The sequence below is a fragment of the Ovis canadensis genome, chromosome 7, assembly GCF_042477335.2.
Source record: "Ovis canadensis isolate MfBH-ARS-UI-01 breed Bighorn chromosome 7, ARS-UI_OviCan_v2, whole genome shotgun sequence".
Classification (NCBI taxonomy): domain Eukaryota; kingdom Metazoa; phylum Chordata; class Mammalia; order Artiodactyla; family Bovidae; genus Ovis; species Ovis canadensis.
In genome coordinates this window covers 110,392,821-110,414,725 of record NC_091251.1, presented here as the reverse complement: position 1 = coordinate 110,414,725, position 21,905 = coordinate 110,392,821, and the positions used below count along the sequence as shown (strand labels likewise).

Here is a 21,905-nt window from a genome sequence, read left to right as displayed (position 1 = left end):
AGTCTCCAGCTCAACCTGGGGAAGCCCCAGAAGGACCTCATTCTCCTGTGAGAAGAGCACGGAAAGGAATGATTATCTGTTGGTCATGCTCTCGAGGCACATGGCCTTGCATATGCACATAAGGATGTTGGGCTGAGTCAACAGATTCTATTAAGAACCACAGAACTCAATGTATCATTTAAGTCTGAAGTTGAGGGTTGCTTATCCATCTTCATGGAGAACATGCATTTTCCCTCCCTTCTTGGTAGAAATGAGCAGAAGAGATGCAAAGCTGGTTGATGAGCATTAGCTTTATCGAGGAAGGTAGGGTTTAGCCTTTTGTCTTGTGAAAAAGGAGGGTCAGAGATGCAATTCTCCATACTTCTCCATGCTGCCCTTTTTCAGGTAGAAGAAGGTGATGTCTCAGACACGCTTTAGGAAAGAGGTTTGCGAGGTGGGCAGAGAGTTGTCTGTGGGAGACAGGAGAAGGCCAGAGTCAAAGTCAGACTTGCAACCATGGCCAGCTCTGTTGCCTGCTAACTACTACAAAGTGGGCACGTTTCTTTATTTCTATCGCTTCATTTATAAACAATGGGAATGATAATAGGATTTGTTATTACAGGGGTTTTGTTCGGGTTGAATAAGCTAAGGAGGCATATTGTAGATCCTGGCTCCTATGAATGTTTTCATGAACGTTCTTGAGGTTTCTTCAGAGGCTCTGGGGCTGTTTCTGTTCCCTGTCTGCCCACACATCAAGCCGCTCATTCGAGAGAGGTGCTGGTAAGCGCTGATTCATTTTCTAAGGGGCACAGGAAATGAAATATTAATTGGTGATTAATATTGAGCACTCAAGAGTAAGAAAGAGTCCAGGCAGAAAACTGTCGACTTAAAAAGTAGTCACAACCTAGAAGTTGAGAGTTATGCTGTATTTGGTGGGAATTTTTAGGACTTCATGCCCAGGAGACGGCATCTCTAGTAACTCCGAGAGAACTGTTCCAAAGAGGTGGAAGAGGAGTCAGGTTATGTAGAAGTTTGCAGCAGGGGGCAGGTAGTCTGAACACTGAAAGATTATCGCTAATTTAGGAAAACCAGGTATCTCATAAAGAAGACTGAGTGCTGAAGAATCGATGCTTTTGAACTGTGGTGTTGGAGAGGACTCTTGAGAGTCCCTTGGACTGCAAGGAGATCCAACCAGTCCATCCTAAAGGAAGTGAACCCTGAATGTTCATTGGAAGGTTTGATGCTGAAGCTGAAGCTCCAATACTTCGGCCACCTGATGCGAAGAACTGATTCACTGGGAAAGACGCTGATGCTGGGTGAGATTGAAGGCGGGAGGAGAAGGGGACGACAGAGGATGAGATGGTTGGATGGCATCAGCAACTCAATGGACTTGAGTCTGAGTAAATTCCGGGAGTTGGTGATGGACAGGGAAGCCTGGACAGCTGCAGTCCACGGGGTCTCAAAGAGTCGTGCATGGCTGAGTGACTGAACAAAAACAAGATATCTCAAGTTAAGGAATTGAGCGCTTTTCTGTGTATGGGAAGATACAAGAGTCTGGGGGTACTGAAATCAGTCCTTTCATGTGCCTCTCAGCTCTCTGGGGCCAGCATCCTGGGATCTGATCGTTCACACCCTTAGTTCCTTGCCCACCTTAGGGAGTGGTGGCAGCTTGTGGCAGCTTGATGGCTGCCTGACAGCAAGCATGGTTCTCCCTGGGTTCAGAAAGTCACCTGTGGAGGGCTGGAATCGAGGATACCTGTGACATTCTTGTTTATTGGTATGGCAGGAAGCACTCCATTCACAAAGCTACAATGAGCGAAAGATAGCAGAAGCATCCCTTTTTCATGATGTGATTAATCATCTGTTAAATCTCAAGCTCTCTCCAGTGCAGTGGTGATGGAAGGAGTAATCCTCTTGGATTTTGGTCACACAGCCATGAATCAGAATTCGAGGAGCTGCTTTTCTAGCCCAGTGGGGAAAAAATATATATTTTTTCCCCCAGAAATTGGGTAGACTCATCTTTGATAGGAATAATCTCAACTGCAGAGAGTGGGGCATGCTTCAGACATTGTCCTTAGGACCAGAGTGATTTTTCAACGTCACTTGGCGAATTTGTTTCTCAGTCTGGTGAGGCTGAGTCCAAACTGAGATGGAAGAGTGACAGTTAGTTCGTCTGAAAGTTTATTGATCTTTTCAGAGCAGACACACGTATCTCTGCCTCCTTAGGGTACTGGATGCTTTCAGATTTCTCTTATTTCATCCTTGCATGTAGTCAAAGAAAGAAAACTAATTCTATGTGGTAAGGCACAATTTGAAAGGTAAAAGGGCTCCTCCCAATATATCTTGGTCCCACATGACAGTGTTTGACTAGGTGAGTCATCAATATATTCCCAGGTGCTAAGGAACCGAGTTATAGAACTTCCCCCAAAGAAATAACTAGTAGTGCTAGCAAGGAAAGCTCGCTTGCTCAGACCGTAGCTCTGGGTGGGCTGTTCAGCGCACGTTGGGTCTCTCTTGTTCTTCAAACAGATTCTCGGCTCCTGCTGCCCAGTCTGCAGGTGGCCCTCTCTGTACATTTATAACCAGGCTGTAAATAAAGCGCTGATGAAAGCCTGCTGCCTGGATCCCCTGGGGACTCGAGGAAAGGCTAATATTTGTGCACAACTGGATACTCAGGGCAGAAGGGAAATAAACAGCACCCTCATATCGCCCATGGTGCTGAAGGTGCTCACGCTGCCTTTTTATGCGCTGGCCTGGTTCCTGGGTGGGAAGATCCCCAGGAGGAGGCTACTCACTCCAGCATTCTTGCCTGGAGGATCCCATGGACAGAGGAGCCTGGTGGGCTTCAGCCCATGGGGTTGCACAGAGTCGGACACGACTGATGGGGCGTGCGGCACACGCAGGTCTTGGGGAAGGTTTACTGACGGGAGACACTGAGGATGGCTGGTCTGCTCGGCCAGCGCAGGTCCGTCTGCTGCACTGGCCGTCTGCCCGAGTGGGAGGTGGGGACCGTGTCCCTCAGTCTCCCTCTCCCATGACCTCTTGTAGACCTTTGGGGTGTCTCCTCCTGGAGGGCGGGGGCAGCCTGCTCTCTAGAGGTAGGGAAATGGGCTAAGAGGATCTGCAATAGGGAGAAAGAGGCCCGCAGAGGATGGAGGGAAGCCGCCTTCCTGGCATTTAGGGTGATGATCCTCCAGGTGCCAAGGCTGAGCATCCGCTTGCTGGCTTGGCCAGACAGACGTCTGGCCACGGGCAAGATCCTCGTTCCTGTCTTGTGTGTCCCTGGGGGATGCCCATGTCACAGGTCACCATGAAGGTTCACTGAATTAATCTATGCACTGGCAAGTACTTAGGATTCCTGTTATTATTAATATCATTGGGTACGAGATGACAGGGAAGGCTGTCTGAAGTCATATATCCATCAGAAAGTTCTGACAGCAGCCCTGGAAGGCAGGGTCCCTTATTTAAAGACCTTTAATAGACGTATGTGACTGTGCTGGGTCTTAGTTGCCGCATGCGGGATCTTTCGTTGCAACATGCAAACTCTTGGTTGCAGCACATGGGCGCTAGTTTCCCGACCAGGAATTGAACCCAGCCTCCCCCCCCCACCCCCCCCCGCACTGGGAGCACAGAGTCCTAGCCACTGGCCCACCAGGGAAGCCCCTCCTTCATTTTAAAGACGAGAAAACCGAGGCTCTGGCAAGCCGAGTACCTTGCACGGGCTAGAGGTGCGCACTTTACCCGTAAACTTTCCCCGTTGCAAGAGGAATATACGAAGTGCTTATACTCTTTTTCTACGCTGAGGACTTCTTGGAATCAAGAGGTGCTTCGCTGGGAGGTGGCTCCAGTGCTCCTCTCTGATACTCCCCTGTGCTGTTGTTTGAAGGACCTGTGTGGTGTGGTTCTGCCCTGGGATGGGAAGCAGCCTTTCCGTTCACTTCTGCTGCTGAAATATTGATATGTGAAATGCTTCTGAAGCAGGAGAAATAAAAAGCCACCGCGGCAGACAGATTAATTTCGTACTTCCCCTTCTCACCCGGGCCCCTCCGCCGCAGTTGTGCGAGGCGCTGGGAGGATGCTGTACCCTGTTGTGGGGCTTGGAGTCATTAGGGCGCTTCTGAGCTGTGATGACTGTGGGTACCCACCGCCTTTCTCTGTCTCCCAGGGCTTGTGGCTTTCCTTCTCTCCACTAATGGCTGAAAGCACACCTGCTCTGAGGACATTTATGAAACCACTTCCCCCCCCACCCCCACCCCCCATCTTGCCTCGACCCCTGGCTGCATATGTCCTTCCTAAATCCCTTTGCTGGCTGTGCCCCTCTGACATGAAGAACGCGGAAGGCCTGGAGCCGCCCTGTGCCCTGGGACGAGGTCCTTTCCTTTTGTCCCGGAGCTGTAAGCATCAGTAAGAAGACAGCTTGTCCTGCAGTCCGGGCTGACTCATGAACCAAGCCGCTTTCCCTCTGCGAGTGTGGACAATAAATCAAACCGTCCCCGCGGTCATTGGTGTCGGCGCGGATGCCTCCAATCGGTCGCCTTCCTCAGTCTCAGACAAGCCGAGTGATTACTGCTCCACCTCTGTTTGTCTTCCTCCCGGTGCCACGTGAGGAAACAGAGAAACAGATGATCTCACGGTGGGCACAGATCACAGGAGAAAAGCCGCAGACAGTTAGTGGTCCCCTGAGGGCCGTGGTTCATCCCGGAGCAGCACTAAAGCTCACGATGGTATCGCGGACTGCCTGAAACTCTGACTTATGCAGCCTGGCCTTGCCCCATGGGACACCGGCGCGGGGGAGCCTGGTGGAGCGCCTCCGGGGGCTCCTCACGCCCCCTTCCTTCCCGTCAGCCTCAGACCTGCCTCCTCTGTGAGAGGCTGCAGTCTCCCTGTCCCCCCTTTCTGGGGCTCCTGATGCAGGAGAGGGGGCAGGAAGGGAGGAGATTCTTGACTCACTTGTTTTCCAGTTTCACTGAGATTAAATTGACATTTTAACGTTGTGAAAGTTGAAGGTACCCCATGTATTTATTTGATACACGAATTTATTGCAAAATGATGACCCCCGTGGCATTAGCTAACACCTCCGTTGCACACTATATATATGTGTGCAATACACTCTATTGTGTGTGTAATACATTACACACGATGTATGAAATATACGCTGTATAGTATGCATATACACTAGTGTGTATATGAACATTCTGTAATAACTTCTATGGGAAAAGAATCTGAAAAAGAATGGTGATACGGAGATATGTATATTGTTATATATGTAATATATATATGGACTTTCCAGGTAGCTCCGTGGTAAAGAATCTGCTCGTTGATGCAGGAGATCCAGGAAAGGTGGGCTCGATCCCTGTTGGAAAGATCCCCTGGAGAAGGCAAGGGCAACCCACTCCTCTATTCTTGCCTGAAAGATCCCATGGACAGAGGGGCCTATTGGGCTTGAAGTGAAGTGAAGTCGCTCAGTCGTGTCTGATTCTTTGTGACTACATGGACTGTAGCCTACTACGCTCCTCCGTCCATGGGATTTTCCAAGCAAGAGTGCTGGAGTGGGTTGCCCTTTCCTTCTCCAGAGGATCTTCCTGACCCAAGGATTGAACCCAGGTCTTCCGCACCGTAGGCAGACACTTTACCATCTGAGCCACCAGGGAAGTCGTGAGTTGGGCATCACTGAGCGCTCATATCTGCGCACAGTGCTATACGTGCCTCTGATCCACCTTGCTGGGAATCAGGAATCTCCATTCTTTCCAGATTCTTTTCCCTATAGGCTATGACAGAATATTGAACAGCGTTCCTGTGCTGTCCGCTGGGTCCTTGTTGATTATTTTATATATACAGTAGTGTGTATATGTTAATCCCAAGCTCCTAATTTATCACCTCTCCCCAGGCTTCCCCTTTGGGAACCTTAAGTTTGGTTCCCAAATCTGTGAGTATGCTTCTGTTTTGTAAATAAGTTAGAAACAGATTCTTTTAGATCCGTACGTGTTCATGCTCAGTCGTGTCTGACTCTCTGCGACCCCATGGACTGTAGCCCACCAGGCTCCTCTGCCCACGGGATTCTCCAGGCAAGAACACTGGAGTGGGTTGCCACTTCCTACTCCCTGGGATCCTCCCGATCCAGGGATCGAGCCCGCGTCTCTCATATCTCCCGACTGGCAGACGGATCCTGCACCAATTTCCCTCTTTCACGTCAGCACACTAACCGCTGTCATCGCCTCTTCACTCACCTGCTCTTTAAACACAGAACAAACATTATATTTCTTGGTGTTTGGTTGCTTTCTTATGTTTGTCTGTATTACAGAGAAATAAATTGCTTTCCTTTCACACTGCTGGGAATACCATGTGCCTACAATATCACTCATTTCTTATTGACTGAAGCATTCATTTATGAATCCCTTACTGGGTGGGTATTGGAAATTCTAACTTACAGGCTATAAAGGAAATTCAAAAAGACGTAGAATTAAATCTTAAAGTGATACCTTCTAATTTATAGTATGTTTTCCTTGAAACTCTCACATCCCATCTAGTATATTATCTCCTTGTGATTTTCAGAAGACCTCTCTGAACTTGGTTGTGGGTGAACTTGTGAACACATGACGCTCCTTGAGTCTGAGATTGTGGCTTTAAATGATGCTGATGGGGCTTGTACCTCTAACCTATAACTGATCTTTCAAGCCAGACTGTGGCTCAGTTTTGTCATTTCATTAGCAACATGCTTGGACATTTCTAATGAGCTGGCTTATCTTCACTTTTGCAGCCTGAATGGAGAGGTTAAAAAACAAAAGCAAATGCTTTTCATTTTAATAGCCTTTACTGGAGTTCAAACAACTAAGATTATTAGAAAATACTTTAGAAATTTAATAAAGTTAGAATTATGAATTCAGTCAGTAATATGGAGTTAAAAATGATGCTGTTGATTCAAGTGATAGAAGTCCATTTGTACTGGTTTTCCCTGTAGGTATATAACCTATAGACTGTGAATTCCTTTCACTCCTGGTTGTTTGCTGGAGTCTTTCTGATCTAGACAGTATCACACCTCATTCCTAGGCTGGGGGATCCTCTAGTCTTACCAAGAGCTTGGTGACTTGTGAGAGGCCTTCTTTTTCTCCTTCTTGCGTCTGGTTGTAAATCATATTCCAGACCCCTGTACCCTTATATTTAAACTCACTTCCCCAAGGCATCTGCCTGTAGAGCCCACTTTACTGAAGACTTGGGGGCACAAGAGAGGGATTTACATCCGAGATCTGAAGCAGGTTAAACTTGGTACTGGGTGGACCTGCTTTATTTAGACAGTATTTGCCTGTTCCTGGCTGTGCCGGGCCCTTGCTGCCATGCGGGTTTTCTCTGGTGGAGCAAGGGCTACTCTGTTCCGGTTCGTGGGCTTCTCACCGCAGCGGCTTCTGTTGCAGAGAAGCTCTTGGCGGGTGGGGCTTCAGCAGTTGCAGCCTGTGGCTCAGTGCCTGTGGCGCACAGGCTTAGCTGCTTGCTGGCATGTGGGGCCCTTTCAGATCAGGGACTGAACCCACATCTCCTGCGTTGCCAGGCGGATGCCCTACCACTGAGCTGCCAGGAAAGGACCTGCTTGTTAGAAGCCTTGGGCGTGGCAGCAACTGAGCTCAGCTGCCACTTGTCTCTTTTGCTTTCCTCTTTTCCTTTTTTATTCCCCCAGTGCTTCCTCTCTCTTTCCTCTGTTCCCTCTCAGGCTCTAACACCCACTTTTCCCAGTTTTTATTTATTCTTTAAATTTTTAACGCTGAGCCGTGGAGCTGCCATCCGCTACAGCAGTCCCGTCAAGTCTGATGCCTCTGTCGACGTGTGCAAGGAGGCAGTCTAGTCAGAAACGACTGCTTGGGGCTTCCTTGCTGGCCCAGTGGTTGGGACTCCTCGCTTGCAGGGCAAGGGTCACGGGTTCGATCCTCGGTCGGTAAACCAAGATCCCACAAGCCACGCAGTGCAGCCAAAAAAGAAGAAAGAAACGACCCCTCGTGAGGTCTTTCTGCCTACAGTGACAAGCCTCCTCCCTCCTCTGTGCCTGGAGGTGAGCACACGGTCGATGAGCGTTATTGTGTTCGGGGTACCATATGCAGAGGAAAGGGCAAAACTAGGGCTTTGGATCAGACTGGGCTTGAATTCTGAACCCTCCTCTTCCTGGCTGTGTGACCGCAGACGGGGGAGTTGACATTCCTGAGCCTGTTTCCGTATCTTGAAAGAGAGAGGTGATATGACATGCTTGCAAGTGTAGAAAGAATGGAATAGAATAACACACAGGTTGTGGAAGGGATTAAAGGGAAGAACACTTCTAGAGCACCTGCCTCAACGCAGACACTCAACCAGTGTTAATTTCCTTTCCTTTCAACTGATAGATCCTTTCCTTGAGGGTTACATATGTAAACATTAAATATTTATCAATTGCATAATTCAGAGAAAAGAAACTTGAAAAGGAATCTTGTGTTGGATTTTTTTTTGATGAAGCCAGTAATTACCCCCGCTTGTCTTTGCTGCAAATCTGTCTGTACGCGGCTCTGGGTCTGCTTTGGATGTCAGCGTGCTGTCCTTAGCACAGAGAGGATGGATTGAACCCAAAGTCTTTTCACAGCTTCATAGAGGTTGTACATATTAGGTATTGATGGTGTGATCTGAGGCCACTCAAGTGACTGGGTTCTAGAGCTATCCCCTGAGGTGGGCCCATCAGAGCTGAATCGATGATGAAGAGATAAACAAAGGTTAAGGCCTGTGGTTGGTCTAATGGCACTCACAGGAGGGTGAAAATGGGTATTTTACCAGCAGAAAGGACTCACCCTCTGTCTTCTGTCTGAAGCAGAGGATTGCAGAGCCACCAGTGAAGAAGTGATCTTTGTAGATTAGGCTGATTTAAACCACGAGCAAAGACACGTTCCATGCAGCTGGATTTTAAATTCTGGGCTGCCAGGTTTATGTTAGAAACAGTGGCTAGTGTAATAGTTCATGTTCTTAGAGGCAGGAAAGAGCAAAGACTTGAGCAAAAGAGTTTTTTTCTTTTGTCAATTGTCTAGTGAAGTGTGACGTGAAAGTCACTCAGTCGTATCTGGCTCTGTGGTCCCGTGGAATAGTCCGTAGGATCCTCCAGGCCAGAATACTGGAGTGGGCAGCCTTTCCCTTCTCCAGGGGATCGTCCCAACCCAGGGGTCGAACAGTTTGCCAAATCCAGTCAGTAGCCTGTTTATGAACAACTGTGAGCTAAGAATGGTTTTGCATATTTAAAGGGCTATAAAAAGAAAGGAAAATTACACAGCAGAAACCACATGTGGCCCCCAAAACCAGAAATATTTACTGTCTGGCTTTTTCTGGAAACGTGTTGATCCCTGGTCTAAAGAGTTGGAAATATCTCAGATCAATGAAGGCAAAATGTGACTAACAATGGTTGACTTTTTCAGTTGTCATCTAATTTGTGGCAACCACTGTCTGCCCATTTTAACAAAGCTTGCTGCTGCTAAGCTGCTGCTAAGTTGCTTCAGTCGTGTCTGACTCTGTGCGACCCCATAGATGGCAGCCCACCAGGCTCCTCTGTCCCTGGGATTCTCCAGGCAAGAACACTGGAGTGGGTTGCCGTTTCCTTCTCCAATGCATGAAAGTGAAAAGTGAAAGTGACGTCGCTCAGTCATGTCCGACTCTTAGCCACCCCATGGACTGCAGCCTACCAGGCTTCTCCATCCATGGGATTTTCCAGGCAAGAGTACTGGAGTGGGGTGCCACTGCCTTCTCCATTAACAAAGCTTAATGGCCATTATTTAGGATGAATATAATCACATCTCAATGTTAATTGCGTCTGGCAGTATCCACGAGGGGTTATTACAGTTTTCTGCAGAGAGTGGAGTCTTTCTTCCTTTCTAGATACTTCTAGACAGTATCTTATGTTTCTGCCGCCTCCCTCTGAAGCCCCCAGCTGTCCCTTCTCCACCACGGCTCACCTGGTTGAAATCTCCTCCTCCCCTCTCCCCTGGCTTGAAAGAGGTTGGCAGGGCCCGCTTGGGAAGAGCTGTGGAAGGACTGTCCACCTTGTTCTGTGCACACTGAGACTCTGGAAGGATCTAAAGCAGCGGATGCATGATCAATGACCTGTGACGTGTATGTGACGAGGAGGTATAAGTCCTGGGCCTAGGCCGTCCGTGGGGGCTGAACCTGAACAAATAACCTCCTGGAAGAATTGGGGCCCAGATTAGACCCTGAAGGAGGGGCACCTTTATGGGAGAGCAAAGCAGAGGTTCAGGAGTACGAGGGGCTGTCTCCTAGAGTGTTCTGCCCGGGGCTGGAGGCTTTTCCAGTCATGTGAGCTGCTGTTGGAGCGTCAGTGTGGCCAAGTCATTGGGAATTTTAAAGTGTATGAAATTCCAAATCCAGTAGCCAGTAAGGAGTCACTGTCATTTATTTTTAAAAGGAGGTGTGTGTGTGTGTGTGTGTGTGTGTGTGTGTGTGTGTGTTGGGGGGACAGTGAAATAACAATCACACTATTGGCAGCTCTTTGTTAAGCTTTGCTCCAATGCTGGGTACCCAGTTAAGCGTGTTACATTGATCATCTAATTTCATCCTCACAATAACTCTGTGGGAGGAGAATTATCACCTCCAGTTTGCAGATGAGGAAATCTAGGCTAAGAGGGGTGAACATAACTTGCCCGAGGTTCTGAGGTCCCAGATCTCGACTCCCAAAATCAGCTCAGGGTAAACCAGTCCAACAAAACAGGCAAGAGCGGAAAGGAACTGAAATCCCATCTTCCAAGAACAACCGCTTTGGGGGCCAGTCCTCACAGACCGCTTTCCATGGATACGCAAGACCTATGTGTTCTGCGTAACCTGTGCCAGGACCGGGTAAGTCCTGTGTGCACGCTAAGCCGCTTCACTCATGTCCTTTGCGACCTTTGTGATCCTATGGGTCATAGCCCACTGGGCTCCTCTGTCTGTGGGATTCTCCAGGCAAGAATACCGAGTGGGTTGCCATGCCCTTCTCTGGGGGATCTTCCCGACCAGGGACCGAACCCGTGTCTCTCACGTCTCCTGCACTGGCAGATCGGTTCTTTACCACTGAGCCACCTGGGAATCCTACACCTGCAAATTTTACATGAATGACAGTATAGTATATATCAGGTTCCCCTCCCATTTAAAACTAATTTTTTACTTTTAATAAGTGAGTGTATAGTGCTATAAAAAAATTCTGCTAGGTAGATTTGAAGATCTAATTGGCTTTACTCAATGATTCATGAATTGGGCAGATCTCATCTGGCATCTGGAGGTATGCTTCCAGGGTCTGTACAAAACGTACGGTTTTATAGGACAAGATAACTATTATGAAAAAAAAAAGTCATATTTAGTGAAATAACTCAGACAGAGAAAGACAAATAGCACATGTCATTTATGTGTGTGTGCTAGGTAGCTTCAGCTGTGTCCTACTCTTTGTGACCCTAGGGACTGTAGCCCACCAGGCTCCTCTGTCTGTGGGATTCTCCAGGCAAGAAGACTGAAGCGGGTTGCTCTTTCTTTCTTCAGGAGCTCTTCCTGACCAGGAATTGAATTTGCATCTCCTGTGTCTCCTGCATTGGCAGACGGGTTCTTTACCACTAGCACCACCTGAAAAGCCCACATTTATATGTGGAATCTAAAGATGATACAAAAGAGTCTATATATAAGGCAGAAATAGACTCACAGACCCAGAAAGCAGACTTGTGGTTACTGAAGGGCCAAATGAGGAGTGCGGGGTTAACCGATGCGGACTACTCTGCATAAAATAGATGAGCAGAGGCATTTAGCACGTGGAGCGGTATTCTTGTAATGACCTGAAATGGAATACAGTAAAAAAAGACTGACTCGCCTTGCTGTACCCCTGAAACTAACATAGTATTGTAAATCAACAACACTTCACTGAAAGAAAATAATAAATATTAAAAAGATCGCGTTTCTGGAGCAGGTTGGAGCTGCAGTAAAGTCAGGTGTTAAGCGCAGGTTTGGTACCGTGCGGTCCGGCACGGGCGGTGCGGTTCCGGGCCGTGCTTTCCTCTCTAACACAGTATTTCACCTTGTGACCGTACTTTTGTCCACGTAACCTGTCGTCTAGAGATCACGGCAGGTTCTTGAGCAAGGACGTCTTGATAAACTCCTTAACTGAGTCTCACGCTTTCTCACTTTCCTTGCAGCACGCTCTTGATGCCGACAACGCGGGAGTGAGCCCAGTAGGAAACTCTTCCAACAACAGCAGTCACTGGGACCTTGGAAGTGCCTTTTTCTTCGCTGGAACGGTCATCACCACCATAGGTACCCATGTGTCTGCAAGTATCTTTTCCCCGGCAGGCCCTCCTGAATAATGGCACTAAAATCAACAGATCGTCCCCATAGAATCCATGACTGCTGGGGGTTCAGAGGAGGCTTCCCAAACACTGTCAAATTATCGCAGTACTTGTGCGGTGGCTTTCAATGAAAGGCAAAGTAGAATGAACTGCTTCAGTTTTCAAAATGAAAGTCTAGGGGACCTTCAGTTTAAATGAACCTCATGGGAAGGTTAAAGTGAAAAAAATCAATCTCTGAATTGGTCATGGAACTCAGATTGCTCAGCTGAGTTGAAATTCCTTTTTAAAAACTGTACTTATTAGAGTTATTCATGAAGGAACCAAACTGTTCTACAAAGTTTGTTACGAAAAACAGCAGTCTCTGCCCTTCTCTCTTTTTTTAACCTCCCCTGGATACGTTGCTTTCATCTCTTTTGCTTGATTATTTTGATATTCATCTCCATGTCTTTAAATATCACATTTGTGCTGCACTTCCCGAATTTTATTTTAGTGATGATTTCTTGACTTCCCACTGAGGAAGATGAGGAATTAATTCCCTTTCTTCATCCCTGCGCACCGTGGAGGCTCTCTTCCCGTCCTCCTTCCTTCCCTGTGGTTTGATTAGATCAAAAGTAAATGTTTGCATTGCTTTGCTGGGTAAATGCTCTTCACAGCTGATCATAAGGTGAGCTCTGATTACTCACTTCCTGCACCAATTTTTGTTCTCATTGTGTCTCTCTGTGTCTTTTATCTGATCCTCAGGGAGTCTTGTACTTTTGTCCTAGGTGTTAAATGGTTTGTCATAGGGGTTAACTTTATAATTATAATCACATATGATAACCTTAGGGTGCAAATCTTTAAGCAGTATTAATTAGCCCTCTGTTATGGGTGATGACATCTCTTTCTCCACCAGTTGAGGCCATCCTATCAGTGTTTACTTTTACGTTATTAAATATGCTTGAGCTTCTGTCAGACGACTTGCCCACTTTAAATAATGGCTCTTGGCTCTCAGCGGTCATATAGACTGCAGTCAGGGAACTTGCTCAGCATCTCAGCTCCTTTTCCTCTTCCGCTGTCAGTTACTGCTCACTGCCGTTCTGTAATCTCAGGGTGTCTATTCCACGTCTGCTCTGCTGCCTGGGCACTCCCGCTTGTGTTGGTCATAGTTCTACGGTTAAATATCGTCAGTGCTCATCTCTAGCCGTGGTGCACATCATGGTTTTCCCACTGCTTTCGTCAGTCTTCACTTGCTTGGCTGAAACTTAAAAACGGCTCCTGGGAGCACTATTCCCTGGGTGTCTGTATTGTCGGATGGTAGCCCTACCCTTGAAGGGCGGTTTGGCTGGAAATGAAATCTGTGACTCACATTGTTTTTTAAGGGTCTTGCTGGTCACTCTGTTTCCCCCTCTGCTTATGCAGTGGTGGAGAAACCTAATGCCAGGCGATTTCCCCCCTTTTATCAGTATCAGTGACTTGATCTTTTTGCTCAGCTGCTCAAAGGATTATTTCTTTATCATCCGTCTGATAAAGCTACTAGGTTTTGTCCCTTTTATTTCAGGAAAGCTGCCTTGGTAGTCATTTTGAAACATTTTCTCGGCCGTATGGTTCTGGTTCTGTTCTTTAGAGATTCCAGTCATACGTCTATCATTTCTTCTTTCCATGTCTTCTATACTAGTATTTCCCCTCCATTCCTTTTTAACCCTTAAAATTGGCTTTCAATGTCTTTTTAAAAAAATTTTAAATTATTTATTTTAATTGGAGGCTAATTACTTGACAATATTGTGATTTTTTTTTTTGCCATTTATCGCCATGAACCAACCATGGGTGCACGTGTCCGCCATCCTGAACGCCCCCACCTCCCTCTCCACCCCTCAGGGTCATCCCAGTACACCTGCTTTGAGGGCCCAGCTTCATGCATTGAACTTGCGCTGACCATCTGTTTCACATATGATGATATACATGTTTCAGTGCTGTTCTCTCAAATCATCCCACCCTCGCCTTCTCCCACAGAGTCCAACAGACTGTTCTATACATCTGTGTCTCCTTTGCTGTCCTGCATATAGGGTTATTGTCTTTCTAAATTCCATATATATGTGTTAATATACTGTATTGTATATTACACAATATATTATATTGTTTTTCTTTCTGACTTACTCCACTCTGTATAATAGGCTCCAGTTTCATCCATCTCATTAGAACTGACTCAAATGCATTCTTTTTAATGGCTGAGTAATATTCCATTGTGTATATGTACCACAGCTTTCTTATCCATTCGTCTGCTGATGGACATCTAGGTTGTTTCCATGTCCTGGCTATTATAAACAGTGCTGCGATGAACATTGGGGTACACATGTCTCTTTCAATTCTGATTTCCTCGGTGTGTATGCCCAGCAGTGGGATTGCTGGGTCATATGGCGGTTCTATTTTCAGTTTTTTAAGGAATCTCCACACTGTTCTCCATAGTGGCTGTACCAGTTTGCATTCCCACCAACAGTGTAGGAGGGTCCCTTTTCTCCACACCCTCTCCAGCATTTATTGCTTGTAGACATTTTGATGGCAGCCATTCTGACTGGCATGAGATGGTACCTCATTGTGGTTTTGATTTGCATTTCTCTGATACTGAGTGACGTTGAACATCTTTTCATGTGTTTGTTAGCCATCTGTATGTCTTCTTTGGAGAAGTGTCCCGTTTAGTTCTTTGGCCCATTTTTTGATTGGGTCGTTTATTTTTTTGGAGTTGAGCTGCATGTATATTTTGGAGACTAATTTTTTGTCAGTTGTTTCATTTGCTATTATTTTCTCCCATTCTGAAGGCTGCCTTTTCACCTTGCTTTTAGTGTCCTTCATTGTGCAAAAGTTTTTAAGTTTAATTAGGTCCCCTTTGTTCATCTTTTTATTTCCGTTACTCTGGGAGGTGGGTCATACCACTTGCTTGATTTCATCCTCTCTCTGTTTTGTGCGTGTGTGTTTCACAGAGCTTACCTCCTCCGTGCGCGCCTTCCAATTTTACTTTCATTACTGTGATCATTAGGGGACTCTTTTCTTTGCTGTTTTTTCCCTGAATTCCATTAGCTTAGCTCACATCTCATCTACACTTGTTACCTCGTCATCTTCTCCCGGATGTCCTGCATCTTTGTGGTTTCTCTGCGATGATTCTGAGAGGCGATTACTTCATGGCTGTTTACAGTTTTGTCTGGTTGGGGCAGTGTCTTTCTGCCGAGTATCTTTCATTCACTGGTAAGTTCTGCTGCTCTTTCACTTTTTTTTTTAATGGAAGCTTTATCTTCATGCCGAGGCAGTTTCTTTTGATGCCGAACACCCTGGATATCCCTGGACTAGCTGTCTGCTGAACTTTTCCGGGGGCTGGAAGAGGAGAGCAGGGAGAAGCTGGTAACCGTTCTGGCCGCACATGCCAAGACGCCCCTCTTTTCTGCTAGTGAGGCAGGGCGCCTCCTGCAGACCTGGCCCGGCTGTGTTCCTCTCTGCATAGCGCTGCCTCTTCTGTTTTTCTGGACCAGGTCAAGCTCAGGAAGGCTTCTGTGGCTCTTCCTGTTCACACTGTGTTTCACACTTGGTGCAAACAGGGAAGTATCTTTTGAAGTTCAAGGTGAGACCCTCACTTTCATAGTTGGATTTTTCCTGACACTTTCTGAGCTTTGCCACCAATGGGCCCTTTAATTATTCTCTGTGCTTCTCTGTATTCTTTCCCATGTTGCCTCTGCAATCTCAGCTTCTGGGTAACCCTAACATATATGGTGGAATCTGTAGATTGCATCCCTCTCCCAGCTCTGCTGAAAAAGAGTTTGAGAGTTATTTGCCCTTGTTTAGTAGTGAAATCACATTGCAATAAAAACTCTCATTCAGAAGAATGGGAGACACACAGCCATCACCAGCTCATAGCAGTGATGGCCAAACAGAGGGAGACTCTTCTGTACTCAGTGGGAGGATTCTTGCATTGACATTTGTTTATATTTTGTGGGAGAAAAATCTCTCTCATAGTTCAAATCTCTCAAATCTCATAACCCTCTGAGGCCTTCTGTGAGGTTTTTCCTCCTACTTTTCATAGCCACACATTAGCCGGGTGGTGGAGGGTGTGCCTTTTTGGGGGGAATGCATCTTTGGTGATTGTCTTCCTATTGGTGCAAGTTTCAGAAGCTCTGGGTTGTTTTAGAGGCACGGGTTTTTGTCTGTGGTTATAGACCTCATCTTCAGAACCTGTATGATTTTTACCTTGTTGCATTCAAGAAAGTTATGTGCAATAAGGAAACCTGGAGTGAGAGCGAATTGTCATTCCTTTTTGGAAAGTCTCATAATATAATTTCTGGCATACTGGGTTTGCACGTACGAATCTGCAAGTGTATTAAGACAACTATTCCAAGTAGCAGTGGTATAGATTATGCCTGGAAGTCTGGGGCCTAGAAGCCTTTCAGACACTCCAGACCGGATTAGATCATATTTGTCCTCAATCCTGTAGCATCCAACAAAGGATCCAGGATTACATGGCACCATTTGATGTAAGGGCGAAAAGCGCCATCCAGCTCAGCACCCCCCGAGGGCATTGCTGAAGCAGACCAGAGAAGACCAACGCCAGGTTCAACTGTGTGCAGCGGTCTGGATGTTAAGATGGGGAAAGGTGTCATGCGTCGCTGGGGGATTTACGGTGAAGTAAGTCAGAAGGAGAAAGACAAATGCCATATGATGTCACTTACACGTGGAATCAAATATACGGCACAAAGGAACCTACAGAACAGAAACAGACTCACGCGGAGAAAAGGCATGTGGTTGCCAAGGGGGGAGGGGAGGGGGAGGAGTTTGGGGTCAGTAGATACAGGCTATTATATATGGAACGGGTGAGCAACAAGGTCCTGTATAGCACAGAGCTCTAGTCCATATCCTCTGGTAAACCATAATGGAAAAGAATATAAAAAAACGTGTGTATGTATATGTATGTATAACTGAATCACTTGGCTGTACAGCAGAAATCAACACCTTATAAGTAACTATAGCGAAAGCAAAGCAAAGTGAAGTCACTCAGTCGTGTCCGACTCTTTGTGACCCCATGGACTGTAGCCTACCAGGCTCCTCCGTCCATGGGATTTTCCAGGCAAGAGTACTGGAGTGGGGTGCCATTTGCTTCTCCAGGGGATCTCCCCAACCCAGGGATCGAACCCAGGTCTCCCACATTGTAGGCAGACATTTTTACCATCTGAGCCACCAGGGGAGACTCATAAGTAACTATACTCAAATTTTAAAATTAAAATTAAATTAGAACCATAAAAAAAGAAAGAAATTCAGTAACGCGCATGTGCATGGCCACAGTCCTGAGTTCAGGGACGGACAGGCTTCCTGGATTAGGCCAGTAAGCGAGTGGATTCCTGCAGGGGCTTTTACGTGAGTTTTGGAGGAAATGACTTCTTTTTCTTACTGGAGGTAAATCGGGGAAAAGGTAGGTTCAGGACCCTGCTGTCCATTTCCTTCCCTTGAGGGGTTTTCCTGCCTAGAGTTCAGCTGATAGTGAAGAAGCCGAGTAACAGAAGAGGAGCCGTAAGTGAGGTCCCACTTGCCCCCTCTGAGCTGGGGTGAAGCCGCCCATAGAGAGTTAATACGTGTTAAACATCCTGCCCTGGGCTCTATCGTGCTTTGAGTTTTCTCTCACCTAATGAAAAATCCTAACAAATGCACACTTATGGCTAAGAGATCACAGAGGGCCACTGAGTGTCCTCTGACCTCAGAGCCCGGGCTGGACCCTGCTGGCCACTGCGGCCGCGCCTCCTCCTCCTGTGGGCTCCTCGCTCTTGGTTTCAAGTCTTAGGTGGAGCTTCCTATTGGATAAGCCCCTAGGTTTCCGCGTGCTGGTGTCCTGGCAACCTGGGATGCTGTTGCCTCTATAGCGGGAGGATGGACGCTGTGTCACACCTGGGCAGAGGACAGGGGCCTTTCCCAGAATCTGAGGGAAGATGGAGCCTGAACAGGAAACGACTGCACAACAAGCAGGAGACAAAAACAGACAAAAATAAAAGCCAACCCAGACCCCAAGGCCCCTTCAGGCTCACGGCGCAGTGTTCGCATGAGGGATCGCGTTCGTTTCTATACAACGGAAAAAATGCTTTTTTTTTTTTTTCTCTCACTCTGTCTTAATTGAAAAATAATGTGTTGTGAGTTGAACACCATTTAGCTGGCTAAATTTTGACTGTGGGGTGGAAAGTTTTAGAAAGTCACACCATTAGAAATTTCTAAAGAAAACAGGAGTACAGTATGAGAAAGAATAATAAGGTGAGGAGATGATGTTTTCTCATAATTATTTAGTGGCAAATTCATTCATTACAAGTGGTAGCAAGGCTCATAAGAACAGTCAGTTCAGTTCAGTTCAGTCACTCAGTCATGTCTGACTCTTTGTGACCCCATGAATCGCAGCATGCCAGGCCTTCCTGTCCATCACCAACTCCCGGAGTTCACTCAGACTCACGTCCATCGAGTCAGTGATGCCATCCAGCCATCTCATCCTCTGTCGTCCCCTTCTTCTCCTGCCCCCAATCCCTCCCAGCATCAGAGTCTTTTCCAATGAGTCAACTCTTCACATGAGGTGGCCAAAGTACTGGAGTTTCAGCTTTAGCATCATTCCTTCCAAAGAAATCCCTACGAGCCTGCTAATTTTTCTTCTTCTTTCTGAGACATTTTCCATTATTTAGAACTCAGGCAGTAGGGCAGTTGGAGCCGAGGAGCTTTTTTATTACTTGTGAAATACGCACATATTAGCATGCGTGCTTGAGCTCACACAGTGTGCTACGTAATGCTGTAAACATTGCCCCATATTACTAAGGTTCTTTGGAAAAACATCATCTTTGATGGGTTCTGTTGGATCTACTATCAATCTTGTAATCACATGTTGTTGCAGGCTTAAGTGGTTTTTACTTCTGCGATAGTGTGCTATCACAATGAAAACCTTAGTTCTCAAAGGACGATCTTCATCTCTGCTTGGTTTCTTGGCAAGATCCCCCAGGGGATGCTGTGTCAAAGGGCCTGAACCTTTTCAAGGCTTGCCAAGTTGCTCTCCAGAAAGACTCTCCTGAGCCATGTGAGGTTATGTGCTATTCGGACACAAAAAATGTGCTCATTATGTAGAATGCATATACAGAGATCTTAGGAATAATAGTTTTTTCCTGAAAAGCAGTGATACTACTCAGTAACAGAGGTCCCTTTTATCTGAAGATATCAAAGCACTTTTTTTCTTTTTTGACAAGATTTTCTTGCGCTCAGCTATACAGGAAGATCTACAAATGTGCGGCAAAAGGGGAACACGGTCAAGCTCTTCTCCAAACCAGGAGTCACGTCAGGAGGAGACTAGCCTGCTGTCCTATTTGAGGTCACCTTGCACCCTGTCCCCTTTCTCAGTAACTAATTCTCATTTGTTGACTGTGCGGGTGGATCTCCAGGAAGTTTACTTTTCCTCAGCTGGAGGAAGCTGTCTGCAGATTCTTCCCACAAAACCTCATTTGTGGAAGGACAGAAAATGATTTGAGTTCTCACCAACAGCTCTAGAAACCAATTAGATTTCCTCTTTGAAGCTCTTTTTTGTCCTTGCCACTCAGCATTTGGGATCTTATTTCCTTGACCATAGATCGAATCCATGCCCGTTGCAGGGAAAGCACACAGTCCTAACCACTGGACCACCAGGAAATTCCCCATTTGAGGCATTTTTGGATTAGGTCACTTGACTCGACCCTCATCCTAGAGAGCCCCTCCTCAGGTCCCAGGTGGTAACCAGTAACCATGTCCCTCTCCTGGAACTTAATTAAGAGTTGTCGGACTTCCCTAGTGGTACAGTGGATAAGAATCCGCCTGCCAGTGGGATGGCAGCCATGAAATTAAAAGACGCTTGCTCCTTGGAAGAAAAGTTATGACCAACCCAGAGAGCATTTAAAAAGCAGAGACATTACTTTGCCAACAAATGTCCATCTAGTCAAGGCTATGGTTTTTCCAGTAGTTATGTATGGATGGGAGAGTTGGACTATAAAGAAAGCTGAGTGCTGAAGAACTGATGCTTTTGAACTGTGGTGTTGGAGAAGACTCTTGAGAGTCTCTTGGACTGCAAGGAGATCCAACCAGTCCATCCTAAAGGAAATCAGTCCTGAATATTCATTGGAAGGACTGGTACTGAAGCTGAAACTCCAATACTTTGGCCATCTGATGGGAAGAACTGACTCATTTGAAAAGACCCTGATAGAAAGCGGAGGCAGCGGGGAAAGATGGCAGCCGCCGTTCCGCAGCGGGCCTGGACCGTGGAGCAGCTGCGCAGCGAGCAGCTGCCCAAGAAGGACATTATCAAGTTTCTGCAGGATCACGGTTCAGATTCATTTCTTGCAGAACATAAATTACTAGGTAACATTAAAAATGTGGCCAAGACAGCTAATAAGGACCATTTGGTTACAGCCTATAACCATCTTTTTGAAAGTAAGCGTTTCAAGGGTACTGAAAGTATAAGTAAAGTGTCTGAGCAGGTGAAAAATGTGAAGCTTAATGAAGATAAACCCAAAGAAACCAAGTCTGAAGAGACTCTGGATGAGGGTCCACCAAAATATACAAAATCTGTTCTTAAAAAAGGAGATAAAACCAACTTTCCCAAAAAGGGAGATGTTGTTCACTGCTGGTATACAGGAACACTACAAGACGGGACTGTTTTTGATACTAATATTCAAACGAGTTCAAAGAAGAAGAAAAATGCCAAGCCTTTAAATTTTAAGGTTGGGATAGGCAAAGTTATCAGAGGGTGGGATGAAGCACTCTTGACTATGAGTAAAGGAGAAAAGGCTCGACTGGAGATTGAACCAGAATGGGCTTATGGAAAGAAAGGACAGCCTGATGCCATAATTCCACCAAATGCAAAACTTATTTTTGAAGTGGAATTAGTGGATATTGACTGAAATAGAAGAAACCATCAACAATAAAACATGGCTGTGAAGAAACTCATGTATCTAGTTAGAGCTGGTTACTATTGTTAAGCGAAGAGTCAACTGGAAAATTCAAGTTAGAATATGTTTACTTGATCCCGCAACTTTTAAGAAATGTAATCCATTATAAACCCTTGAACTTTAAAATATTTTACTACAGTTGTGTAAAATATCACTTAAAGAGAACTGATTTGCCTTTTACCTCATGTTGTAAACTAAAAGGCTCAATAAAAATGTATTCAATGTCAAAAAAAAAAGAAAAAGAAAAAGAAAAGACCCTGATGCTGGGAAAGACTGAAAGCAGGAGGAGAAGGGGATGACAGAGGATGAGATGGTTGGATGGCATCACAGACTCAATGGACATGAGTTTGGTTAAAGTCCGGGAGCTGGTGATGGACAGGGAGGCCTGGAGTGCTGCGGTCCATGGGGTCACAGAGAGTCGGATGCAGCTTGGTGACTGCACAGCAGCAGTAGGTGCAGAAACTGTGCTCCACATGTATTATCTCACTTGGTTTCACAGTAACTCTCATTTGCCTCATTTTACTAACGAGAGGACTGAGACCCAGAGATGTTAAGTAGCTTGCCTAATATCTCAAGGTTAGTAAGCCACAGAGCCCCACTTTATCCACCAGGACCAGCTACATAAGCACAAAGCCTATTGCCAAGTGAAAATGCAATCTCTTGTTAA

General features: G+C 46.2%; 2 protein-coding genes across 2 annotated transcripts in view; both read left to right on the top strand.

The window, feature by feature from the left end:
* The window catches only part of KCNK10 (potassium two pore domain channel subfamily K member 10), a 157,391-nt gene that overhangs the window by 86,895 nt on the left and 48,591 nt on the right, over positions 1-21,905 (top strand). Inside the window, exon 3 of the mRNA XM_069597206.1 lies at positions 12,141-12,258. Coding sequence (XP_069453307.1) covers positions 12,141-12,258 — 118 coding nt within the window. The remainder of the gene's footprint in view (positions 1-12,140; positions 12,259-21,905) is intronic.
* LOC138443229 (peptidyl-prolyl cis-trans isomerase FKBP3) lies at positions 20,499-21,487 on the top strand. The gene has a single exon (XM_069595233.1). The coding sequence runs from the start codon at positions 20,516-20,518 to the stop codon at positions 21,188-21,190; it is 675 nt and encodes a 224-aa protein (XP_069451334.1). The 5' UTR covers positions 20,499-20,515; the 3' UTR covers positions 21,191-21,487.